The sequence below is a fragment of the Pteropus alecto genome, unplaced genomic scaffold (genome assembly GCF_000325575.1).
Source record: "Pteropus alecto unplaced genomic scaffold, ASM32557v1 scaffold157, whole genome shotgun sequence".
In the NCBI taxonomy this organism is placed as follows: Eukaryota; Metazoa; Chordata; class Mammalia; order Chiroptera; family Pteropodidae; genus Pteropus; species Pteropus alecto.
This window is the reverse complement of record NW_006440626.1, coordinates 555,917-574,303: the sequence shown is the minus strand read 5'-3', so window position 1 is coordinate 574,303 and position 18,387 is coordinate 555,917. Positions and strand designations below refer to the sequence as shown.

The 18,387-nt window shown below is 57.3% G+C and overlaps 1 protein-coding gene and 1 pseudogene across 1 annotated transcript in view; one reads left to right on the top strand and one right to left on the bottom strand.

The window, feature by feature from the left end:
- Positions 1–18,387, top strand: part of FBLN1 (fibulin 1) — a 66,621-nt gene that overhangs the window by 8,346 nt on the left and 39,888 nt on the right. Inside the window, exons 5-14 of the mRNA XM_015593600.2 lie at positions 303–474; positions 3,877–3,936; positions 5,003–5,104; positions 5,716–5,853; positions 6,963–7,100; positions 11,051–11,194; positions 12,196–12,324; positions 13,024–13,149; positions 15,767–15,886; positions 16,712–16,843. Coding sequence (XP_015449086.2) covers positions 303–474; positions 3,877–3,936; positions 5,003–5,104; positions 5,716–5,853; positions 6,963–7,100; positions 11,051–11,194; positions 12,196–12,324; positions 13,024–13,149; positions 15,767–15,886; positions 16,712–16,843 — 1,261 coding nt within the window. The remainder of the gene's footprint in view (positions 1–302; positions 475–3,876; positions 3,937–5,002; positions 5,105–5,715; positions 5,854–6,962; positions 7,101–11,050; positions 11,195–12,195; positions 12,325–13,023; positions 13,150–15,766; positions 15,887–16,711; positions 16,844–18,387) is intronic.
- LOC112484299 lies at positions 12,042–12,154 on the bottom strand (annotated as a pseudogene).

The following is an 18,387-nucleotide window of genomic DNA, read 5'->3' as shown; positions in this document are numbered from 1 at the left end:
TTCCTGGAATTGTGTCACTGGGCAGGGCAGGGGTCTTGAGGGGGGCAGGCAGGTGCTGTGGAGCACAGGCTGGTGCCAGCTCTTTTAAGATTCCTTTCAAACCCAGGACTTGTGCAGCTGGGGGGGTGGCATGCCTCGGGCTCGGCTCGCCTCGCTATTCACCGCCCACATTTAGGAGAGATCGTTAGGTTAAGCACATGTCGTCACTGTCCAGGGTGAGTGGGCATAGGGGCTCAGGCCTGCGGGGCCCCGCCGTGTTGTGTGTCTGACTTCCCTCCTGGGGTCTCCACCTGTGTTTACAGAGGTGCTGCCATTGCTGCCTGCTGGGGAGGGCAGCCCAGGCCCAAGGCCAGAGCTGCGAGTACAACCTCATGGTTGGCTACCAGTGTGGGCTGGTGTTCCGGGCGTGCTGTGTCAAGGGCCAGGAGACCACAGACTTCGCCCCCGCAGACATCGGGGACCTCCAAGAAACAGGTAATGTCCCTGGGCAGTATATTAATCAGGGTTATCCAGAGAAACAGAACCAATAGAGAGAGAGAGAGAGAGAGAGAGAGAGAGAGAGAGAGAGAAGTCTGTTTATTTGAATGTTAGTGTCATCTAAAAAATACTGTCTCAGCGATTTCCAGACTATTGTTTGACCAAATATCTGGGTACCGTGGCCCAACCAAGTTGACACGTAAAATTCACCGCCACAGGCCATGTGGGCGCAGATGTCTATAATTGCCTTAGCTCAACGCAGACAGACTCCAGTTGTCAGAGCAGCTTCATGTTTGTCACCTCGTCTGAGAGCTGCTGTCCCAGAGCGAGATGAGGGCTTAGAATCCGGGATCCGACAAACCAGGTTCACGCCCCTGTCCTAACCGCTCTCTTCGGCACACTTACTCATCCAGGCCTTACGTCACGGGGTCCCGCGTCACGAGGTTGCTGGGAGGATGAAGGTCAAATGCTGGGGGCAGGGCCTGGCTCTCTGAACGTTTGCCCATCACAGTTCTTCCCTGCCCCTTCGACAGCCCTGGGCCGCGTGGGTGGCTGGCCTTGCCCTTGGTTCACGGGTCAGGACCTGATGCTCGAGGTCCTGTGGGTGACATACAGAGGAGGGAGAACTGGCCTTCTGCCTCCTGGCCAGTGTCCTCTCTCTCCATCTGGAGCCGATGATATGCAGACGAGAGGCCAGCGGGTACCGCTCGTTAATGGCGGGCTCTTTCAAATAATAGACACTTATTCAGCAAAGGGGCAAGTGACCCCAAGAGCAGCTTCGCGAGAGCTCCCAGCTGTGTGTCCACCAGTTCTGCTTCTCTGCCCTCCATGTGTCCGAAGCCAGATAAATCCTGAAGCCTTGGGACATGGTTCAGGAAGCTCCTCGGTCGTCTGATGATCTCTTACGCAATGGCTTCCTGTGCCGTGGTGGAAATAGCCCTGGAGAATTTCAGGAGTCTGCTTTGCCCCGAGCTTTGCCACGTGACCCTTGCTTCTCACTCCGAGCTTCCTTCCCCCCTCTGCTAAAAATGGGCGAGGGGCAGGAAGGGGTTAGGAAGGAATTGCTGAGGGACCCGTGGCCCCTAAGTCAGGTCCGCCATCATCGTCCTGGCTTTACGGGCCCCGCGGCTTCAGGGGTTAGGTCAAAAGGACCGGTCTTTCATCTTTTTGTGTTTAATTTCTCATTTCCAGGGCCTCATGGACGCCATGGGGCCGATTTCCAATATCTCCGTGGTGGAGAAGGGTTGGAACCACATTCCGACCCCTTCCCTGACTTTCGAAATCGAATGACACTTGAACTTGGAGCGAAGCGCAGCGCTTCACCCTGGTGGAGCGTGTCTCCTGGGTCGCGGGGAGGTTGCTGATGCTGCGTCTCGTGTCGCTCTCGCTCTCTGGGCTTCTCTGCTGCTCCAGATGTTTCTCCTCCGTCTTTCCTCTGCTTCCGTTCTCGCCCCAGACTTTCCTCAGAGGCTCCGCGAGGACTTCTCCTCGCGCGGTCACAGCCGTGCCTTCCCCCCGCACACTAACCTGGGTGGCGGGCGCACGCACAGGGCCCACAGGCCGGCGCTGGCCTGCGACCAGATAAGTGCGGCGTTGTGGGTAAACTTTTAGAACCTTCTGTGAGCATTCGATAGAGTCACTTCTGTCCATGGACTCTAAATTTAAAAATCAAGGCTCGTATGCCTATTGTCTTAGTTTTTCTAATAATTTGTTTTTATTATATGTTATCAAATTATCGATCCAAGACTGGAGAAAGAACCCTGTTCCTTTCCCGTGGGGAGTTTGGGGAGACCTGTGCTGGGCGCGTCTTGGATATTCGCATTCTACAGATGAGGAGACGTGCAGGTTTGGGGTTCATTTTCTAGCAGCAACGGTGGCCTTCCCAGGCCAGGCTAGCCGGCTCCCCCAGAATGCCGTGGGAATCTTGATGACCTCATCACCTGGGTGATAAATAGTTCCTCACGAGTCCTCCTGGCCTCGTCACCATGAGCCCTCTGCAGGGTGAGGTCTGGACGCCCTGGCCTGTGCCTGGTGTCTTTTGCTTAGCTCCTCCCCAGGGGAAAGTTCTTTGAATTGTTGAGAGACCCTCAACATATTGTAGTAGCCCCTGAGGAAGAAAGCGTCGTGCATAGCTAGTATATCGAATTTTATAGCAGAATTACTAACGTGTTTCGTCGTAACCGTGGTTACTTTTCCACTGTGCATGTGTGATACGCTCTTGGAAGATACAGAAATGTGGGCGGAAGAGGAAGTAGATGGGGAGATGAACCCCGCTCCCGTTAGACCCCATTTCCTCTCAGGCATTTTTCTGTGTCTTTTTTGCTCCGTGCTTTTCCCCATTCAGCGTGGTTGTCATTGCTACCGAATCCTGATTGACTTGTGATCGCTGTCATTCTGCCAGTGGAAGAATCCTCGACATCAGACGACTTGATTTTCAAGTATTTCTAGAGATTCTTCCCACCCTTGGCTGTGTCCTAGCTAAAAGGGCTAATCTGTTTCTTTTAGGCCAGGATGATTAGTGGAATCCCGCCCTGTTAAGTTAGGGCCCCTGACCTCACTGGGTCTCTCTCCCGTTGGCCTGGTGGATTTTCCAGTGGGAGGGGGGGCCTGGTCTGTGTGCGTGCTCACACACCTTTCTTGAATGAATCAAGTGAGTGAATATTGATGACTGGCATGAAATTGAGCTTTGCAGGCAAAGCCGTAGAAAATAAATGTATTCATTTTCTGGGGCTGCTGTAACAAAATGCCACAGCACGGGGCCCGAAACCACAGACGTGTGTCCTCACAGTCTGGAGGTGAGAGTCTGGATCGAGGTGTTGGCGGGGCTGGCTCCTTCTCAGCCTGTGAGGACAGACTATCCCAGGCCTGTCCACCAGCGTCCGGTGGCACCCGCGTTCCTTGTCTTGTAGATTGCGTCTTCTTCCTGTTTCTTCATGTCCCTTTTCCGACGTGTGTCTGTCGCTGTGTCCAAGTTCCTCCTTTTTATAAGGACACAGTGACATTGGGTCCGGGTTCACCTTAATGACCTCTCCTTACCTTGATAATCTGCAAAGGTCCGTCTCCACAATGACGTCACATTCACGGGTGCTGGGGATAAGGACTTCATCATCTTCTGGGGGAACACAATCCAACCCACAGAAGCACTCAGCATTAAGTTGATGATTGCAGGCCCTGGCGCCAAGGCTGTTTCTGTTGTAATCGATCTTTTAGAGATTCAAGGCCATTTACGAGTGCGAGTCTATTTTTTTAAAAGGATAAGATGAATAGTGAGCTATTAGAAGGTGTACGAGTGGGCGTTATGGCCAGATGTTTACGAGGAGAGAAAATATTCGGAGGGTCCTCTGAGGGAAGATGGGGCGCTGCGTGTGGGTAAATGTCTTTGCCTGTGTCGCCCCTTAGCTAAGATCTCCGAGATGGAGGAGGAGCAAGAGGACCCATATCTGAATGACCGCTGTCGAGGTGAGTCGCCGCCACTTCCTCCCAGGGCCCATCTGGTGGTTAACGAGGCCGGGAGGAGTCGGGCTTCTCCCTGGGAGTGTGACTCAGGGTCCCTTGGGAGCTGCCCTTTGGCTGGGAGCCAACTGCAAGTCCCTGTGTCCTCAGGGCACACGGGACTCCTTGTCCCCACGCCCCTCCTCGCTGGGCCTGGTGGGCTCAGGGAAGGGGCCATGTGTGACGCTCATGTTCACAGTGCGCCCCCCCTGCAGTGTCCACCGGAGCGTGACCCAGTTCTCAGGCTCTGAGCCGTGAATACCAGCTTCCCCAAAAGCTGAGACCCCTCGGGGGTGGGGTGAGGGTTATGTGACTGTCTAGGAGCCCACCTGTGCCATTGGTCACGTCCATTTGCAAATTTAGAGGGAGTAGGGCCTCCTTTCAGGTTTGTTTTTCATAAGATAAACTCTGTTTCTCTTTCATGGAACATTCCAGCGTGTCTAGACTGGCAGGTCTGCACACAGGTTCATTCAGCAGCTTGCCCTGTGGTTGAGGTGTTAATTAGGGAGCCAGTTTAATCGCCAACGATGTCGTCTGTGTACAGTGACAGTCGACGCAGAGGCCTGGGAGAGGGGGCAGGGCAGAGAGCCCCAGAAACCCTGGAATCCTCTCCGAGGGGCGTGGGAGGGTCTTCCTGGGGCAGAGGATGACTGGTTTGTCGTGGCTGAGGGTGAGTTAGCCAGGAAAGTTAACACTGAAAGGGAATTTGGGGCGTTGGGAGTGGAGACCCAGAGGGACGGAGGAGGAGGCTGGAGGTGTGGGCGCGGCCTGGCAGGCTTGGGCCCCCAGTCCGACCGTACCCCATAGGAGCTCTAGCCGGGAGAGGCCCATCCTGCTGGCTGCCCTGCAGAAAGCATGCTCAGGGCTGCTCCTGGGGTCTCCGCGGGAAGTAGGGGTGCTGTGAAGGCCGCAGTGGGCTCTGAGCGGGACATCCGCCCTGAGGACGTTTTCTAGGCCTGGCCCAACGGAACTGGACAAACGAAAGATCTGTGGTCCGCACCGGGCCGCCGGCTCACGTGTGCCCTGATTGCAGGTGGCGGGCCCTGCAAACAGCAGTGCCGGGACACGGGCGAGGAGGTCGTCTGCTCGTGCTTCGTGGGCTACCAGCTGCTGCCGGACGGCGTCTCCTGCGAAGGTAAAGGTCACCGTGCTCCGGGGACAGCGGCACGGCCGGTGGCTGCACTCAGGAGCTCTGCCTGCACTTGACATCCAGGCGGGGCCCCGTCATAGGTGAACGAGACCCAGGATCGGCTCTCTGGTGCGCCCTGGAGTTTGCGCCACATGTTGTCATGAGACAAGGGCCGGGTTTGGGGTCTGACGGGGCTCTGCGTCCAGGACCTGCTGCGTGGCCCCGGGCACGTCCCGGAGCCTCTCTGTGAGAGAGGGAGGTGGAGGAAGGTGATAGCCCCTTGTAGGGGTTGTAGGGGTCACGTGACTCCAGTCTACCTGGCACGTGCTTAGCGGGAGCTCAGAAGATCTGAAACTTAGTGGGGGAGAGAAACCGCCACTTTGATGCCGTGGCAAGTGCCCGGGTCTCACGGCCACGGTGCGTGGGCACGTGCTGGGTGCGGGGAACCCATCCGCTCCGCGCCACTTTGATGCCGTGGCAAGTGCCCGGGTCTCCCGCCCACGGCCACGGTGCGTGGGCACGTGCCGGGTGCAGGGAACCCATCCGCTCTGCCTGCTGGCACCCTCCCTCTGGCAAAGCATTGTTCCTGCTATGACTCTTGCGTCTGTCCCTCCCAGATACCAACGAGTGCATCGCGGGCAGCCACAATTGTCGGCTTGGAGAGACCTGTATCAACACGGTGGGCTCTTTCCGCTGCCAGAGGGACAGCAGCTGCGGGACTGGCTATGAGCTCACGGAGCACAATGACTGCAAAGGTAAAACCCTCACCTCTCCGCGAGTGGGTGTGAGGTGGGAAGGGCGGCCCGGGCGCCACCGTGCCCCTTCGTGGGCCACCCGGGGCGCTGGCCAAAGCTTAGTGAAGAGTTAGCTCTTCTACCTGTATGAGGAGTTAATGCCAGTCAGGGGTGACTTGGGCTTTGTGAAAATGCTCAGAACGTGATCATTTAAAAGCAAGGCCAGGGATGAATCTCGGGTGTTCACATGTGCTCGTTACCCAAAAAATTACATTTTGCACGACAGCTGCCTTCCATCTAATTCCAGGCTTCCTTGAAGTTCAAAGCCCCCATCCGCCACATAAAAACATGAATTTCTGGCTGCAGGCCTTCCCCCGCCAAGCCATAGATGTTATTTGGCAGAGAAGGCTTTGATGAGGATCTGTTAGAACATAGCTTTCTGCTGAGGGTTTCCAGCCCTTCAGATGACAAACCACTTGTGTAAAAATGTCGGTTGAATTATGAGGGTGGCTCAAAAGCCAGGCACGCCCTCCTGACGTCAGAGGGCTTTGGACGAGCTCGGCCCGCTCCACCCCTGCAGACTCGCTGGGTGGTTTGGACTTGAGAGCCCAGAGGCCTGGCCAACAGAGTGTACACTTTTGAACACTTGACAGCCATGAACTTCAAGGGAAGGGCAGCCAACACTGGCATTGTGACAGTCACCATTGTTAATATTTGTAAGATTGTGACAACTTCAGAATGAACGACTTTATAGAGACAGTGTTTATTGCCACAAAGATCATTGCTTTATGATCTCAACAAAATATGTGCTTAGTCTAAAATGAAAAGAAAAAAAAAAAAACCCAACAACCACACATTGCCAGGAAAATGCCTGGTTATTTATTATATAACAGAAAGTTTGTCTCATAAGAGCCTTGGGGGGAAAGTCAGCGTTTTAAGTCTTTAGCAACGCGAGCACTGTTTGGCTAACGCAGGCCCCTTTTTTGTACGTGACCTCCCTGTTGAAATGTTTTGGGTTATAGTCTGAGTAATGAGCATTTAAAATAAAAACTTTCTTGTGATGTTAAAGTGTTGTAAGATGCTTCTGGCAGGACTCTTGCTAACAATTTCCTTTTTTTATGATGTACCAGATATTGACGAATGTGAGAGTGGTATTCATAACTGCCTCCCCGATTTTATCTGTCAGAATACTCTGGGATCCTTTCGCTGCAGACCCAAGCTACAGTGCAAGAGCGGCTTTATACAAGATGCTCTAGGCAACTGTATTGGTAAGGTGCCACCGCCAGGGCTGGTGGGGTCTGCCAGGTGGGGCACACGACCCAGCGATGGGCCCCTCTAGAATATGGGGGCGCTGCACAGTGTATAGAACAGAGTTTGGCGAGCTGTGGGCCTGGTGGTCTCTGTTACATCTATTCACCTCTGCCGGTATAGCCCGAGAGCAACCACAGATACATCAACCAGTGGTCAGGGCCGTGTCCCAATAAAACTTGATTTACCAAAGCTGTCGGCAGGCTGGGTTTGGCCTCGGGGCAATGGTTGAGCATCCCGAAAGAACTTGAGTTTTGGAGTCAGAGATACCTGGTTTGGAACTGAGTGACCTAATGAAATTGACTTATTTCCTCTGAGCCTCGAGTTCCTCCTCTATAAGAGGAGAATAATGATATCTGGCTTATGGGCTTGAGGTGAGGATTAAACAGGTGATTGTGAAGTGCCAGGAACATAAAAAATAATATGTATCAGGAATCGAATTCATAGAGACAGAGTAAAAGGTGGGTGCCAGGGAGCAGTTAGTGTTCCAGGCACGGAGTTTCATTTGGGGAACATAAAAAAGTTCTGGGGATGGATGGTGGCGATGGTTGCACAGCAGTGGGAGTGTACTTAACGCCACTCAGTCTGTACACTTAAAAATGGTTAAAACGGTAAATTTTATGTTACGTCTATTTGACCACAATAAGAGAACGCTGCGTTGCTATCAGGAAGATCGACGTCAGATGAAACAGAATCCCATGGGAACTTAGAAGAAACAGGAGGTCTGGGTGCGACCGCTCAGCTTGGAGAGGCAGCGTGGGTGGGTCGGGGGCGAGGGAGCCGGGTGGCCGGTGGTGTCACCTGCTCCAGAAACAGCAGGCGACTCTCCTTTCTTCTCCGGTCGCCCAGGTTAACCACCGGGCTGGTCACAATTTGCAGTTGGCATTTGAGCCCAGATCTGCTGGCCTGCCCTTGTTCTCCGCTCAGCAGAAACTTCTGGGTCTTGCCTTTGAGGTCAGAAAGACTTCTGAGCTGCAGATGCCAGAAATCACAACCCACCCTCCCTGTGGCTGCCCCAGTCTCCCCCACCCCCCACCCGTAAAAGGGAGCAAGGGGCCGCGAGTTGCTGCCTTATTTACGCCTCACTCACTCTCAGATAAATCTGTGTTTTTCAAATCAAAGATCACCCTAAGATATTTAAAGACAAATAGAATAGCGCCCCCTTAGGCAGGGGCCTCCCCTGACCCCAACCCCAGTCCTAAAGCTCCCCTTTCGTCCTGTGGAGGAGGCATCTGAGCTGTGGGGGCCTCAGCTGGCCCCTCGCCAGCCTCCTGCCAGCTGGGCTTTCGTCACTCGGGGGCCAATGAGCAGGAAGCCGCAGGCCGGCATGGGGGAGGGTCCTGCCCGCACTTGCCGTGCGAGGCGGGGGGCTCCACGGCGGAGGCCGTTATCTGCCGCGGGTGGAAACCCTGACTCATGGCAAAATCAGCCCAATTTCCAAAAAGCGGCAGCATTGGCAAGTCCCGACTTAGCCCGGTTTTCCTTCCACGGGATGCGGCACTGTCCGAGGGAGGCATGAGAGCAGTGGCAAGGGACAGTCCCCTCAGCGTCCCGCCCTGGGAGCCCGGGCCTCAGCCGACCGCTCTGCTCAGTGGCGCCCTCATCTCAACACGGGGGGGTGTCCTTTAGTGGGTACGGAACTCCTTTCAACCAAGTTCAAGATTCTTTTCAAATTAATTATTATTTTTTTTAATTTCAAAAGTTACATACACTTAATTTACCAAAAAGCAAACGGAACCCAAGTGCAGAGAGGCGCTGTCCCCCGCCCGCCCCCGCCCGCGTGTCTGCACCTTCTCGGCTCCTGCTCCCTCGAGACTTCGTTTTTTTATGAAAACGGGGCCAGACGGTTCTGTCAGGTTTCGCCCCACACCTGACGATGCGTTTGCATATCGTTCTACGTCGGTACCTTCACGTCGTCTTTGTAAAAATGCATCGTCCAAAGCAACTCTTTCCGAGGAGAAAGTGTGTCACGATAGCATGATCGTCACAGGGTCATTTCAGGGAGAGGGCAGGTCCCCTCATGTGCACGAGCCCGGTGTCTGCCGCTTGCATACCTCTGCCGACGGCACGCTCACTCCCCCCGTTCGGCCTGGTCAGTGGTGGGAGGCTCAGACCTCACGTGCAGCCAGAGCGTGTCTTCCTGGGGCCCCACGAGCCTGTCGGACCCCGCTCCCTGCCACGCAGCCGACAGCCCTGGAGCCGCAGAGCTCTGTCTCCCAGGGAGGGGGCCCTCAGGGGACTTAGAAAGCAGAGGCCTCGTTCCTTATTGCAGAGCAGAGAATGTTCTAGACCTTGAGGTTCGGTGGCCGAGGCCCTTGAGACCCACGTCTCCGTCGGCTTTCTCTTTCTTTTCCTTGCAGTCCACTCCCCGTGTCCACCGTCGCCCTTTCTGCCTAGAGAGGAGGGGGGAATGAGCCAGTGCTGGCTTCCCGGGGACGGTCACAGGTCCTGGGGCAGTAAAGGGGTCCCGTGGTGTCACCCCCGCATGCCACAGGGTCCGTGTTGCGGCCATACACAATACCTCAGAGTGTTTGGGCTCCAGTCAGTGTTATTCACAAAAACAGGCCACGGGCTGCTGGGCTGGGTCGCGGCGCACTGTGGTTTGCCGACCCGCCTGACGTAGGGCCCTCGACCCCGCGGGGAGGCAGGAGCCCCCCGTGCTACGCCCGTGTGGGCCACGACCCCAGCCTCGTGCTGGGGAGTTTCCTGTTTATGAAACGCAGACAGTAATCTTAGCCCAGCTGCGGAGGTCGAGGGCAGCGATGGACGTAAAAGGCTTTGTAAACTGTAAAGTTCGAGGCTGGTGTAAGAAGCCCGGCTGTCAGCAGGGGAGGGAGTCGGGCCGGCTCGTCTGTCAGGAGGGTGGGCTTGGCTGGGACGGGAGGAGAACGAGCTGATCCCTCTTTTTGCCTTCAGGGGTCCTCTACCGTCACTGTCTCCTCTTTGCTCCCCGCCCCCCAAATGCTTTGTAAGTGCCTGAATAGGTGACTCTTAAAAGCGTGGGCCCCTTTAGACGTCTCCCCCAGGAGGAAGTTCAGTCTTTGAGTTTGGGCACTGATTTGAGCGTGAGGAGTGAGCAGATGTGTAACCTGCTTCTTGTTCATTGAGTGTCCCCCACTTGCTGGGCGTGTGTTCATCACAAGCGAACGTCCCACGGTCCCCGTGTCGGGGGCGTGTCCAGTCAGGCGGGGAGACCACTGTGCTGTGAACTTGGAGCCAGCGGCCCTTCCTGCTGGACCCGTGTCAGCACAGGCCCCGAGGAGCCCAGATGGGGGTGGGCAGACAAGGGAGATGGCTTCCCAGGCAGGGACCGTGTGGATAAAGGCACAGAGCGGGGACCTGAGTGGCCTGTCCAGGAGCTGTAGGTGTGTAGTCAGGGCTGGAGCCTGGGCCGTGGGAGGGGCTGGCCAGAGTGAGGCCAGGGGCCGGGTGGGGCTGGGCCGTCACCAAGGAGCTCAGAACCTCGCCAGGGCAGTCGTGCTGGCAGCGAGGAGACAGCCACGTCTGTCCCCCTTAGCCTCACGCCCCGCTCAGGGACGACGCACCACATACCGTGTGACGTGCGTGAGCACAGCTGGCACCAAGTCACCATGCCCAGCGTGTGGGATTCAGAAAGGACTTGGTGGTGGCAGCACCTGAAGGCCAGGCAGGCGGCTTCAAACCCAGTGCAAGATGGAGGCATTGAAGGTTTTGGGGGCCGGAAGAGGGTCAGGAGGGCTCGCGTTTAAGGTGCTGTGCGCTGGTGAAGTCTAGGAGCCAGGCAGGAGGCCGCTGCCTGGTCCAGGGCCTCGTCACACCCGTCGGTGGTTTTGTGAAGAGGGCAGAAGTGGGGACCCTCTGGAGACCCGGTCATCGGGGGTGGGGAAGCCTTCCGCATTTAACCACGTGTCCTCTGTCTTTCCCGCTGTAGATATCAATGAGTGTCTAAGCATCAGCCCCACGTGCCCCGTGGGGCACACGTGCATCAACACGGAGGGCTCCTACACGTGCCAGAAGAACGTGCCCAACTGCGGCCGCGGCTACCATCTCAACGACGAGGGAACGCGCTGTGTCGGTGGGTGTTAAAAAGGAAAACCACCCGAAGGGGACCCTCCTCTTCGCCCCTAGCACGACCCTCCCTTCTCTGGAAGGGAGGGGGATCCCCAGAGCGAGGCCGTTTCCGCCTGTCCATCTGTCCGTCTGTCCCACGGCTGGTCCCCATGCGTGGGCCTTCATCGTCTTGCCTGGACCGTTGCAGTAAAGCCCAACCTGCCCGCTGCCTCCGGCCTCGTCCCCTCCGCTCTGCCCAGGCGTCCTGAGCCAAAAGCTCGCTCGTCCCTCCATGCTCACAACCCCCCTCGGTGACATCAGAGGACAGATGCAATTCAGTCATCCTGAGCTGGCCCCAACGCCACACACCTTCTAATCCAGATGAAATGGGGCGCGCTGCCCCCCGCGGAAGCCCCGCCCGTTCCTCTGGGATTTCGCTCCTGCTGCTCCCGCTGCCCACCCGCTCTCACTCTCCCTTGGGGCCAGGGCGGAGGCTTTTGCACCCAGCCTGCCGAGACCCCTGCCGGCCGCAAGGGGCCTTCCTCCCCACCTCCCCCGGTCACTCGCCGGGCACTTCCTGCCTTAACTAAGGTCACTGGCTGCCGGCCAGAGCGGGAGTCCCCTGAGAGAAGGGGCTGCCCCCGGGCCAGCTGTCTCCCCACAGTGGGTGTGCCATGGAGTCGACTCGAAGAATAAACGACGCTGCTTTGTCAGTGTACATTTTAGTTTGCTCGGTCCTCTAGGAAAAAACACACACACATGCACGCTAAAGTTTTTTTTTTTGTTTGATGTTTTAAGCGAGGCAACCCTTGGTTGGCCTCACAGATGGCAAGGACCTTGTCAGCTTAAAATCCCTTAGTTTTTATTTTTTACACCTACAGCACCTGGTCTTCCTAGGTGGTCTCCCATCCAAGTACTAACCAGGCCCGACCCTGCTTAGCGTCCGAGATCAGACGGGCTTGTTCAGGGTGGCATGGCTGTAGACACACTAAACGTTTTGACCTGTTTTTCTTTCCTTTTTGCAAGATGTGGATGAGTGTTCGCCGCCCTCTGAGCCCTGTGGGTCTGGCCACCTCTGTGTGAACTCCCCTGGAAGTTTCCGCTGTGAGTGCAAGGCTGGCTACTATTTCGACGGCATCAGCAGGACGTGTGTGGGTATGTGGCTTTCCCCATAGGCCTTGGGGGGCCCAGCCAGGTAGCACCAAAGAGAAAACCAGCCTGTTGCATCCGAAGCGACCCTGACCTGCCCCTCACTTCAGAAAACCCTGCGTGCAGGCAGACCCAGAGCACGTCCTGGTTCCACTCTGCTGCCGGCCGGGCCGTGGGCCAGTGTCCCCTGCACCCCCACCCCCATACGGCAGGCGCTCTGCTTGACCGAAGGCCTCCAAGTGTTTATGGGGCTCCAGCCCACTCTACAAATGCCCCAAAGATGAGCGATCCCCAGAGCTGGGCACGTAGCCCGGGGCATCGAGAACCAAAGACGGGGCCAGGCTCTGCCGGCCCGGTGGCCGTCCCCGAACTAGGCTGGCACCTGCCCCTGCCCCTGCCCCGCCCATCCCATCCCAGGGACCCTCCCTGGGACCTGAGGTGGAGAGCTTGGAGAGTGGCACATGCACAGATGTGCCCTCGAGGGAGGAGCACGAGGCTGGCTCAGTGACTTGCCTTGTTCTGGGGACAAGTCCCTTTGCTGCTCAGCTCCGAGAACTGAGGCCGTGGGACATGCGGGAGGCAGGCGGCGGAGTGGTGCCTGGGGGGAGGACGGCGCCCCTGAGCCCCATCCCCTCCCCCCACCACCGTGGCGTTGCGGGGGAGGACGGCGCCCCTGAACCCCACTCGCCCCCCGCTGTGTTTCAGACGTCAACGAGTGTCGCCGCTACCCCGGGCGCCTCTGCGGCCACAAGTGCGAGAACACGCCCGGCTCCTACTTCTGTAGCTGCGCCGCCGGCTTCCGGCTCTCGGCCGACAGCCGGTCCTGTGAGGGTGAGTGGCCGGCGGCAGGGCAGCCTGTTGGGGACCGACCCACGTTCGTTCCCCAGGCGCATGTCAAATGACGTTGGTGGGGGACCCGCCTGTGAAAGGCTGCGTGTCAGAGATGGCGGCTCCCCGGTTTCTCCTGGGTCCTCGGGGGCCGGACGACACCTGCCCGTCCTGGCGGCTGAAGGAGCCGCATGGGATCATGGTTGAGAGTGAGGTCTGGAGATCTCAGACCCAGCACTCAGTCCCGTGACCTTGGAGATCGGCTGGCCTCACCTGCCCCGGTGGCCTCACAGAGGAAATGGGCTTTAGATGTCAAAGAAACAAAGGCTGGATACTTGCTTACAGCAGTTAGACAGATTTTATTTAGGCTACTACAGTATGGGAGAGAGACTCCCCATACTCGTCTCAACTCCACAAAAACAAAAGGGGGGGGCTTTTTAAAATTCTGGGGTGTGCTCAGGAAAAGCACTGATGGATGTTCAGGGGTGGTCCATGTGAGTCAGCCAGCTGTGTCTGCTAACTGGCTCCCACCTTCCCCAGAGACTGGGAGGTGGGGGGCCTGCCCTTCTCGATGATTACGTTTCAAAAGCATGTTTCCTGGTTCTTGAGAGAGATATCCCTGGGCTCAAGAAGGTGCATCTCAAAGGGACAAAGATAGGATTCACATTTGCAAGTTTTCTAAAGGAAATGCTTCAAATTACAAGAGAAGCCAGGGCCTATAGTCACGTGGTAGCTGGAAGGCATAGGAAGTTCTTTTGGCAGAGTTGCGTGTTCTCAGGGCAGTATTTTAGGGGGTCTGGGTCCTTGCCCTAAGGACGTGGCCCTGAGCAGAAAAAGGCTCTTCATGTGCAGGGTGGGGGTTGGATGAAGTCACAGGTGCTGAAAGTCTCGGGTTCTCAGATGAGATAGGCTGAGACGAGGTGAGCAATGTATTCAGCACAGGGTTTGGCACATAGTAGGTGCTCAGCGGATGTCCTGTCTCCTATGGGGTTAGGTTCCGAGGTCAGCAGAAACTGAGAGCTTAGACAGCCCTTGGCGATTCCTGATGTCGCCCATCAAGCCCTGTTTTGTGCCGTGTGGCTCTCGGGGTGGCTGATGGAGCCAGACTCAGGATGGGCAGGTCATCAAATTCTGCGTCAGGAAGGCTGGGGTCACAAAAGTCCTGTCTGCCATGTACAGTGTGCATAATACTCAGACTGGATGGTGGACAGCGTAATGGGCTCCTGGGCACTAGGCTTCCCCTGGGATGCTGGGATTTGTCCCCAAGAAGCAGACCCAACACATATACATTGGCAAGGAGCAAGATTCACGTGTTGGGGTTCCTCAGGCCTGGGTTCAAGTTCCAGCCGTCATTTTTATGGCCTTGAAGAAGTAACTCAGCGTTTCTGGGCCTTGGCGTCCTTATTTGTAAAATGCGGACATTGAGACCCACCTCGTAGAGGGTCACGAGGATGAGATCAGATGAAGCAGGTGAAGAGCTTATCGCATGCCCAGTGCGAGGTGGAGTGCTGGCCAGACAGAGACCCGTTGGCTGGTGTCACTGTTGTTATTATTCATGGCCCGCGCTGTTCCCGGCCACCACTGAGTGACCGAGAGGTAGGCATCGTATCTGCGTTAGTGGAAGGTAGGCATCATATCTGCGTCAGTAGGCAACGTTGTGGAAGCAAAGCCAGGGCCTGTCCAGCCTTGCCCTGTTACTCCTCCAAGCATTTACTAAGCACCCCGCGCCCGAGCGTAGCAAGAACATGGTTCCTGCCCTCAGGGAGTGTCGCTGGGATGTGGGCAGAGGTAAGAGGTGATCAGGGGCAGCCTGGCCGGGCGTGCGGGGGCTGCAGGGATGAACGTGAGGTGAGGAGCTGATGGATGTTGTCTTCCGCTCACCCCTCCTGCCCCGCTAAGAATTAGCAGAGAAGAAATGTGAGGAGAGACTTCTAGGCCAGAGACTAGAAAACTTTTTTTTTCTAAAAGCCACATGGCAGGTATTTTGGGCTTCGCCAGCCACAGGCTTTTATGACCACTCGACTCTGCTCTTGTAGGGCACAAGCAGCTACAGACCCAGGTAAATGCATGAGCGTAGCTGTGTGCCAATAAAGCTTTATTTACAAAAATAAGTGGTGGGCTGGATGTGTGCCGATCCCTGCTGTCCAGGGAACAGATGCACAAGAGCCCAGCATTGCGATGCCCAGCATTGCGATGCCCGTTGGGTCCCGAGCATTGGCCTAGTTGGTATCGGCGTGTCCGCTGGGTCTCTCAGGGCCTCCTTCATCTGCAGGGGACGTGATCGGTTTCCCATTTGAGAACTAGAACTAACTCTGGTAGCCCGGCAGTGGCCGGTTTACAAGGAACCGAGGCTGGAGGCCATCACTGTCGTCCTCATGGGACATGGCAAGGCTTGAAGCGGGCAGCGGCAGGGATGGAGAGATTCCAGGTCCATCGGCCATGGGGGGCTGGTGGCGGGGGGCCTCTCCCTCGGGGCAACCCCACGTGGGTTCCCCAGCCCTGCGCTCTGGGACTCCACCTCTCCGTGTGTGTTAACTTGAGGGAATTGTCGTGTTCGTGACGCTGCTGGGGACGTGGGACTCGGCTCTGAGCCGTGACCCCCGGGGCCTCTGTCTTTCAGACGTGAATGAGTGTGACAGCAGCCCCTGTAGCCAGGAGTGCGCCAACGTCTATGGCTCCTACCAGTGCTATTGTCGCCGAGGCTACCAGCTCAGCGACGTGGACGGGGTCACCTGCGAAGGTGAGGGGACAGCACCCTGCACCCCTTCTACTTCACGCCCTTCCAGGCTGGAGGGTGGTTTGTGTTTTTCTTCTAACTGAGGTTCATTTTTGTACACCGAACCCACCATTGAGAGTGAGGTTCAAAAAGGGTCAAAGCCACTCACCAGGTTTTTCTTTGATAAACACAGCAGTGGCGGTCACTGTATGTGCTGGGACCCTGAGCAGGGCTTGGCGGTGGTTGGTGTGTGCCCCAGGGGTGGGAGGGGCCTCCAGGGCCACCCACATCGCAGACTCGCAGCCTCTGGCCCTTGGAAAGCCCTCACTGGCCCAGGCACGGGGTTTCACCCCACTCACCAGGTTGTCGGAAGATGAAGCCAGGTGGCAGCTCAGAAGTGCTTCGTACAGCGTCTGGCACAGCCAGGTGCTTAAACAGCAACTGTTAAGATTATTGCTCTCTCCACATGAGGGCTGTTTTTCATTCACGCAGTTGTAACAACGAGCATTGGGGCTGTGCTCGTAGCCGTGGGCGCCTGTTCTGTGTGTCATTCTGAAGCCCTCGGCCTGTCCCCTCTGCTCAGCTCCCCGTTCCGCCTCCTTCCCCCACACATGCACACCTCCCCTCGTGAACGTGCTGCGTGGCCCTAGGCTAGGCCCTCCCTCTCTGGGCCTCAGTTTCCCCTTTCGACATGGTGGTCTCTGAGGTGGCCCCAGCCCCAGCACTTTGAGGCCTCCCGTGTCCAGCTGGCCCTGTGTGGCTGCCCTCCCAGGCCCTAGCCCTGCCCACTGGGCGCCATGGCCCGGCCGGGTCCGCGCGGGATGCTGAGGGCGGACTTTGTTGTCACAGACATCGACGAGTGCGCCCTGCCCACCGGGGGCCACATCTGCTCCTACCGCTGCATCAACATCCCTGGAAGCTTCCAGTGCAGCTGCCCCTCGTCCGGATACAGGCTGGCCCCCAACGGCCGCAACTGCCAAGGTGAGCGTGGCGGGGCTCCCCGGGTCGCTCAGGCCGTGCTTGGGGCTCTGCAGTATTGGGGGCTGAGGCTAGGCAGCCCCCCAGCAGGGGGGATGTGCTTCCTGGACCCTGGGCCCGCACCCCAGGCAGGGCGCATTTGGGAAGGGGAGGGGAGGCCTCTGCGTCTGAGGTGTGTCCTGGGGTCCACGCATACCCTGCCCTCCCACACCTGCGCCGCCCCCAGCACCCTATCCTCAGGGAGTTCCGAGCCCTCTCATCTGTCCCTCGGCGTGCCTGAGGGGGGCTGGAACAGGGGTTGGCAGCCTTAAGGAAGATGCCCACCAAGGAGGAAATAAAGTCTATGCCCCACAGACCGCATTCCACAGCATAGTGCTACTTGTTCAGTCTTTCACTCAGTCACTCAGCAAACCCTCGCTGTGGGCCAGGCCCTGCCAGGTGTTAAGGGCAAACAGTGAGCAGAAGGTGGACGCCTCTGTGCCAAGGTGCTGATCCCTGCCCAGGCACAGGGAGGGCGTGGTCTGGTGTGTGACAACCTGGAGTGGGGTGTCTCTGTATCTGTGGACACTATGGCTGTGAGGGTCCCACTGGGGCCAGGAGTAGGCCCTGGCATGGGCTAAATGAGGGGGCCACTCACCCCCCATATCTAGGAAAAGTCCAGGGACCGTGCGTTTGGTGACTACAAGGGGTGCCGACTGGACGTTTGAGAGCGAGGGGTGGCGTTGTTCCCTCGCCTCCGGGAACAGCCCCGCGAGCTGAATCTCAGAGGTCGGCCTGTCCTGCCTTGTGGGCCCCCACACGGGGCTGGCGACCGAGAGGCTCCAGAGTCCTCGGGTTCTGCAGATGTCATTTCTGGTCCTGAAGAAGGTGACTTTGGTCTGAGGCGGCAGCCGCAGCGTTCCCTGGGAGCGACCTGCCCAGCAGCTCAGAGCTCTGGGTGCAAGTTGCTGTTTTCACCTTTCTCACGGAGCAGAGGACTTGCCTGCTTCTGGCCTGGCCCCTCACTGCTCCCTGGGGTCCTGCCAGACGTGGCAAAACACATTCCTCAGCTGGGCCTCGGAGATCAGGAGCGTTGTTTTGGCTCCGAGGTCAGGCATGTGGCACTTCTCCGCAGATGCCTCCTGGCTTGGGGACTTCCCTCTGAACCCCATTTAGCTGCTCCAGAGGGTTGTGGGGAGGCGGATGGCTCCCCATGTTCAGGGTCCAGCCCCAGACAGAGGGCACGACCTAGAATCTCATTAAACTTGTTTCCTCATCTGTCACATGGGGCACGTAGCTTCATCCCTGTCCCTACTTGGATGTCATGAGCCATACGCGAGGTGAGGGTGACGAACCTCAAGAGCTGTGGCGAGGTGCTGGCTGGTTAGAGCACGGACTTGGGTGCCAGCCTCCCAGGGTTCAAAGCTTGGTTCCGCCACTTGCAAAATGTGTGGCCATAGACATGTCACCGAAGCTCTGTAGCGCCTCTCTAAAACAGTACTGGTCTCACCGAACTGTTAGGGGAATTAAGAGGCTCATTTGACACCCTTCCAGGGCCATCAGAGCGG